This window comes from Cololabis saira, chromosome 11, assembly GCF_033807715.1.
Source record: "Cololabis saira isolate AMF1-May2022 chromosome 11, fColSai1.1, whole genome shotgun sequence".
NCBI classification, from domain to species: domain Eukaryota; kingdom Metazoa; phylum Chordata; class Actinopteri; order Beloniformes; family Belonidae; genus Cololabis; species Cololabis saira.
Genome location: NC_084597.1, coordinates 44,735,332 through 44,742,691, shown reverse-complemented (window position 1 = coordinate 44,742,691; position 7,360 = coordinate 44,735,332). Strand labels below are relative to the sequence as shown.

Here is a 7,360-nt window from a genome sequence, read left to right as displayed (position 1 = left end):
ACATATTTTCTCATCAACAAAACATATTTAAAAATTTTCAAGTAACAAAATAACATAAAAGGAAAAAATGCAGGCACTCTGGTGGCTTGAAAAAATAAAAAAAAGGGTGTATATGAGGAAGGCGTAAGCCGACACGCTTTGGTGTTTTTTAGTATGTAACCCAGTCAAATAAAGTTTTTTTTTTTTTATTTTTTCAAGCCACCAGAGTGCCTGCATTTTTTCCTTTTGAGATTACTGTTGCACCCATTGCAAGAGCACCGGTGGTTGTAGGGACACCAGCAGCGCTCCTGTTATTCTGTTTTTTTTTTTCTGTTTTTTAAACAAAATAACATATTTGAACAATTTTTCAGACAATAAAATAACATTTGAACAATTTTTCAGACAATAAAATACGTATATGTCCATGATTTCCACATCTGAGAACCAGCCTCCTCCTTTCTGATCACGTGATCTTGTCAGGCGATGATGAGGAACGACCCCGTGACAGAGTCACGTGACCGTCTGCGCGGTGACGCAGCATCAGCTGACTGCAGAGGAACTGCTGTTCGGTCGACCTTCGTAGAGCGGCTCTGCAGGTTCTGCTCCAGGTTCTAGCTCCGGTTCTCCGCGCTCCTTGTCCCCAGCATGGCGAGTCAATCCCACGGCATCCAGCAGCTGCTGCAGGCCGAGAAGAGAGCGGCCGAGAAGGTGGCGGAAGCCCGCAAACGTGAGTAGACGGGCGGCCTGAGAGCCGCCGCGGCCCGCGACATAAGGCTGATTCATGGTTCCGCGTTACACCAATGCAGGACATACGCCGTAAGGTCTGCGTCGATTTAACGCGGAACCATAATTTAGGCTATAGACCCGGTGTTCTACCAATTTCTGCTGCTTTGCCAAAAAATGCTACCTAATGGTTTTCTACCTTTGCAGAGCTACAATTTTACTGTGTTTTACTCCCTAACCCACTTCCTTTCCCCCAAGTGGTCCTTGTAGCTTGCCAGGCCGTCATTGTAAATAAGAATGTGTTCTTAATGACCTGCCTGGTTAAATAAAGACGAATGACTGAATGAATATCAAATAAAGCGATATAATTGTTTTTTCTCTCTTTATCGTATAATGTTAATAATAATAATAATAATAATACATTTTTTTTCTAGTGCACTTTTCATTAAAAACAAATCTCAAAGTGCTACAAGTTAAAATCAACCATGAATAAAATCAATAGGAAAAGGCTTTTTTTTTTTAAAAGGTGGGTTTTTAGGCCATGTTTAAACGCATCCACAGTCTGCAAGGCCCTCAATGTTCACAAAGTGTAATGCGATTCATGTCATGGGTAGTGTATTTTGAAGGATCAAACACTCAACAACATCCCATATTATCAATTTTACATCGTGCAAGAAACGATGGACCTGGCAATCAAACGGTGAAAGTCGACTGTGCGCATGCGCAGAACCACAAAGTAGCATTTCTCGGCAGGGAGCAGAAATTGGCAGAACACCGGGTCGTGGTGTATTCATTATGGGTTGGACCGCAGCCAGACTCCGCCGCTATCAGTGCTGTTTCAGATGTAGTCTGGTGTCCATCATTGTTTTTTATATAGATATTTTTATTGATTTTGATTTTAAATAAAAAAAAAACATGACATAAGGAAATATAAGAACACCATATTCTACACAGAACACACTGAGCAGGAATTCACACATGGTGATGAAGCAAAATGAGTAAACACAGAGAGATGGGGGAGGGAGGGGAGAGAAGACTGTTAACCCTTGTGCTGTCTTTGGGTCAAGGGAGGGTGAAGGGAGAAAAGAAGGAATGAAGGAAGGGAGAAAGGAGGGTAAAAAAAGAGGAAAAGAGGAAAGGAAGGAGAGAGCATGGCAGGAGGAAAGAAGGATAGAAGAATTGGGTCATTTTGACCCAAAGAAAGCACAAGGGTTAACAGTTGAAAGGGTACGTGACCATAAATCCAGGCAGTGAGGTGTTACAACATTCCGCTTGGTTAAAACTCAACTATAGGCTTCTCTAGGAATATATGACCAGATGAGTCCATAGAGGCCTCTCTGCAAAGTCTGTGCCCTCTCTGTTCCGATGTAGTCTAAGAATGGGTCAAACATTTTATAAAACATTGAGGGTTTGTCCTTAAGCCAGTAGGTCGTGGCTTCCAGAGGGATGAGTTCCAATATACTTTGTTGCCACTGCGAAAGCTGAGGAGGTTTGTCAGAAATCCACTAACGTAAGATGCACCTTCTGGCACCAAACAAAAGAACATCAAGCAGTTTTACCATGTGGGGTTTAAGATTCTGTGTAGAATGTAATACAAGAAATGGGTTTAAGAACTAGATTTTTTACTAAATATTACAGAAATTTCATTACAAACCTTTCCTAAGAAACTTTCGTGTCCATCGTTTTGATGGATCGGAGGTGTTCCGGTTCTCTACTCACGTGTGGAAAAAAGATTTGTCTGGAAAAGTCAAACTAAATATTGTTTAACTGCTTTTTCTCTCAGTCCACTGCTTGTGTAAACCAGTCAAACATGTGACCGTGAGTCTGGTAAAGTTGGACAGATATTTGCGGATTCCCATTTCTGCAGTCAATAAATTCCAAATAAAAAGACATATCAGCATGAATATTGCCTCTGTCCAACCACTTACCCTGCGTTCACACTGAAAGCGTCAAAAATCTCCCGACGCCAGCATCTCGCTGTTTGGAGTGTTCACACTGAAAGCGGCATGTACTGTCGACGGCTGCAGTGGGCGGGGCTAAAGCTGCAGTGGGCGGGGCTAAAGCTGCAGTGGGCGGGGCTAAAGCCTCGCTGCAGAACTGGAGGGAACAGTGGGAACAGCCTAAAGTTTAAAATGAGCATATATTAATGCAGTATGAACAAGAATGTTTTAATGTAGATATAGAATAATCATACTGGAGTGATTGTAGGCATCAAAGTGTTAATTCAAGGCTAAGGCAAAATATCGAGATACATATTGTGTATCGTGACATGGCCTAAAAATATCGAGATATTAATAAAAGGCCATATCGCCCAGCCCTACTTGAAGCTGCAGTCTGACTGTGGTGATCACTGACACACCGGGTCGGAGCGGATTATGTCATGATGTTTAAACTATTTTGTGATTAATAGGCACGGGTTTTAATTATTTTGCATTGGATCAATGTAGTAAATAAAATCGTTGGGACCATCCAGCTCCTCACCCATCAGATACGTGTTTCACATGAGCAGTTCAGGTAAAAACGGCAGTCAAACCAGCAAAAATGTCAGTTTGCTGGATGAAATATATTAATTCTTGATAAAATAAGTTTGTTAGTACAGAGCTCTACTCATGTGAATGAATGTATGTTTGTGAACATGAAAGTACAATCTGCATTGAGGCTTCTCACTTCGGGAATCCCGGTCTGTGATTGGACGCTGCCTCGGCGTCAACGCTGCTCATTTGCATAAAGTTCAGATTTTTCAACTTCAAATTGACCCGCCGCTTCTCGACGCGCGTTTTCATAGACAATGAATGGCAGCTGGCTGCCTATGACGCCTGTGACGCTTTAGGTGTGAACGCAGGGTAAGACATAGACAGTAAACTACAAGCCAAAACAGGTCCTAATCTGCACAAAAGACGTTGATGAGGCGACTGTCATACATGTCCTGAATGGAGGGCAGGGGGGTGAGTGAGGCACCGATGATGCCTCACTCACACATTGCGGTCCCCATATAAAAATATTCAATAACTTCACTATCACCAACTGTAGTGTCAACAAAATGGCTACGGTTGACAGATGTCTCCCACTGATGATACGACATACAACAGTCAGATTGCACATGGTCGCTCTTGCAGAATTATGGACATTTTTTATAATCAACAAAATTCAATAACTTCTCTATCATCAACTGCAGTGTCATCAAAATAAAAGCGGGCGTCCGTGGTGATATGGTAGTCATGCTACAACACTATCTTTTCAAAATGTCACATCTGTGTGTAAGTCACATTTGTGTTACAGAATGCTGAGTCACCAAAATCTTCTCAGACATATGATACTATAAATGGCTTACTAGGATCTCCTGTTGGTGATACTACAACAGTCAGATTTCACACGAGGGCTTGTGCAGAATTATGGACAATTTTTATAGTCAACAAAATTCAATAACTTCACTATCACCAATTGTAGTGTCATCAAAAGAAAAGCGGGTAGACAAATAGACATGCTCTGTTAAGGGATTGAATGGCCAATGTGTACCTGTACTTTGGCTTGGAGGTTAACACCACTGAATTCTAGTCACGAGATTCCTGGTCAAATGCCCAGCCTGAACCTTCCATTTCAGGTTTACCAGAAATGTTCATAAACCAAATCTAAGGTTTGTTGCCTTCATATTGTTTTATTTCTATTATTTTGATTTTATGTAAAATAAAAACATACATTTTTGCGGTGCCTTATGATGTCACCCATTGTCATCTATCCATGTTCAGGCTCTGGAAATAGTTTATGCACAACATAAAATATTAATCTGAACATAGGTATTTTTGTCTGCTAAAAGCCAATGAGACGTCTGTCTCATTGGCTCATTTCAGTTTATTTGAAATGAAGCACTGAAATACTGCCTAAATGGACTCACACAGTTTAACAAGCATGGATTATAGGTTTGTCAGGACGATGGATGCAGTTGTTTTTGTAATAGAAGACCAACGACGAACCGCCGTCGCCTGCTTTTCTTTACCAGGGTGAATACTGTTCAGCTTCAGGCTGGGATCATTATAAAAACGTCTTATTTTTAAATAAAATATGCGTTGTAGTTGCAGAAAGACTATTTTTAAGGTGTTTTGTCGTAGAACACATTAAATGAAATGAAACAATGTCAAATTGAAATTTTAACAACATTGTTGATGTTGTAAACACTTTATTGGTTTTAAGCATAATTATAATTGTAAAACATCTTTATTACAATAATGTTTTGTGATCCTGGTGGCTGGTTGTACTCCCACGATGGCCGTAAGGTGCACACCTTTATAGTTTTGAGTAATGCCTTGACAGGTCTGCAGGGTGTGCTACTGTCATTCATGAAGTTTCTGATATCATGTGACCAGAGGTGTCAAGTAACAAAGTACAAATACTTCGTTACCTTAAGTAGAATTTTTGGTTATCTATACTTCACTGGAGTAATTATTTTTCAGACGACTTTTTACTTTTACTCCTTACATTTTCATGCAATTATCTGTACTTTTTACTCCTTACATTTTAAAAACAGCCTCGTTACTCTATTTCATTTCGGCCTTTAATAAAAACTATCCAGTTAAATTGCTCCATCCGGATAGAGTGAATTTGGTTGTGGTTGTTTCAGATGTTCTTGTCCAGTTTTGTTCTTACATCCGTTCCCTCAGATTCCTGCAACTAAACTTGGATGTACATTCCAATAAAGGTTAGGATAAATGATAACATGAACATGAAGTTTGACTTTTTGCACCATTACAATACTTATAGGCAACTAGTCATCATATCTGCTGCTCTCTGAAACACATGTTAATGCTCAATAGTACACATATATGCTTCTTTAATATATTTACATTATACTAAGATGCATTCATTTACAATGGCTTTTGTCCTTAATGGCTTTTTTCCCCCTTACATTACTTTTACTTTTATACTTTAAGTAGTTTTGAAACCAGTACTTTTATACTTTTACTTGAGTAAAAAAACTTGAGTTGATACTTCAACTTCTACAGGAGTATTTTTAAACTCTAGTATCTATACTTCTACCTGAGTAATGAATGTGAATACTGAAGACACCCCTGCATGTGACTCAGATGGAGGTAATGGCATCTCATCAGTGAATGTTTGTTGTTTGTAGGTAAAAATCGGCGTCTGAAGCAGGCGAAGGAGGAGGCTCAGGCTGAGATCGAACAGTACCGCCTGCAGAGGGAGAAGGAGTTTAAGACCAAAGAGGCTGCTGTGAGTTCCTCATCTTCTTCCTCTTCCTCCTCTGATCCGGCTGGGTTTTGTCTGTTCACACTGCATTCTGTCCTGCTCCTCTCAGGCTCTCGGTTCCCATGGCAACAGCGCAGTGGAGGTGGACCGTGACACAGTAGAGCGGATGGGGCGTATCCAGGAGAGTTACCGCGGTAACCGGGATGCGGTGCTGACCGAGCTGCTGCGGCGTATCTGCGACATTCAGCCAGAGTTTCACGCTAACTACCGCGTTGCTGGCTAAGGGGCGGGGCCAACAGTATGACGGGGAGAGCGGGAAAACACAGGAGACACGGACACTAGCAACGTTAGCTTGGATAACAGCTGAAACTGGAGAGCTTTTACCTTGAAGGCACATGTTTCCTGTGTGTTCCTGCTGCGCTGGAAGACAACCGTCAGTTTTCATTGTTGTGTCTGTGCTCACGTTTACAAATTATTTATATGTCAAAATTAAATGTTTGTTTCCTTAAATTCTTCCTGAATCTTAGAAAATAAAAGCCTTTCTTGTTGAAAACCTTAAAAAAAACCAACAGCCAATCAGGCAGCAGATAGATTCCTAGTTGGGTTGAGAAGCTTGAAAGGCTTTTATAGTGAAAGTCAACATTTCCTCTATGTTAGTTGTTTGTAAACCTGTGACTTCCTATTGAGTGATGATAAACTATTAAAGTGAGAGTTGAAACTGTGCTACTGTGCTGTGATTAGCGTCTCTCTTGACTGTGAGGCGGTGGGGTTTAACAGGAGCAGGTTGTCAAACCTGATCTGTCGGTTCCAGTGGGGGTGAACTCAGAAAACCAAAATAAAAATACAGTGTTCTGCTCAGAAACGTGCTGCTGGAGGCTTATGAAGACGAGAAAACATTAGAAACACTGCAGGCTGACTGCACGTCTACCAGGAGAAAATAAGAAAACAAAAATCACTAACCTTGTGAATATGTGATCTTTCAGGTAAACGTCCGGAAACACTTTAGCTCGTTTATCCGTTACTGGATATAAATAGACTCTCCCCAGCTAGCTCATTAGTACACCTGCTGGTACCAAGTTAGAACCCGTTTACTTTCAGAACTCTGGTTATTCGCCACACGCACACTGTCAAAACCTGTAGTTTACGTTTGCTGAATAGGGCTTGGTCGTCTTGACGTCATCACCTGGCGGAGCCGCCCTGTTGGAAGCTACCTTAGCTGCTCTTCAGAGCACTGCGCACTGTGTACAGACGTGCTCCCTCTTCGTTTTGTCTTACTTGTAATCGTTATTTCCCTTATTCTGTAACCATGGTAACCCGTTGCTGTGTTGTGGCTGCAGCAGCTCCACACATAACAGACGTGGGGAAAAGATCGCTAATGGTTTAACTTTTCACCGCTTTCCTGCTCGGAGGCAGAACCACGGAGACCGAGTATCTGACATGACAGTGAAAGCGTCGCCGG

General features: G+C 41.3%; 1 protein-coding gene across 1 annotated transcript; it reads left to right on the top strand.

Moving 5' to 3' along the window:
- Positions 1 to 502: 502 nt before the first annotated feature.
- atp6v1g1 (ATPase H+ transporting V1 subunit G1) lies at positions 503 to 6,466 on the top strand. The gene is made up of 3 exons (XM_061734590.1): positions 503 to 706; positions 5,825 to 5,925; positions 6,011 to 6,466. The coding sequence occupies exons 1-3, from the start codon at positions 625 to 627 to the stop codon at positions 6,182 to 6,184; spliced, it is 357 nt and encodes a 118-aa protein (XP_061590574.1). The 5' UTR covers positions 503 to 624; the 3' UTR covers positions 6,185 to 6,466.
- The last annotated feature ends 894 nt before the right edge of the window (positions 6,467 to 7,360 follow it).

Coding starts and splice junctions, on each gene's coding strand:
- atp6v1g1 (XM_061734590.1), top strand. CDS start 625: ATGGCGAGTCAATCCCACGGCATCCAGCAGCTGCTGCAGGCCGAGAAG. Junction 707..5,824: donor GGTGGCGGAAGCCCGCAAAC/GTGAGTAGACGG, acceptor TGTTGTTTGTAG/GTAAAAATCGGCGTCTGAAG. Junction 5,926..6,010: donor TTAAGACCAAAGAGGCTGCT/GTGAGTTCCTCA, acceptor TGCTCCTCTCAG/GCTCTCGGTTCCCATGGCAA.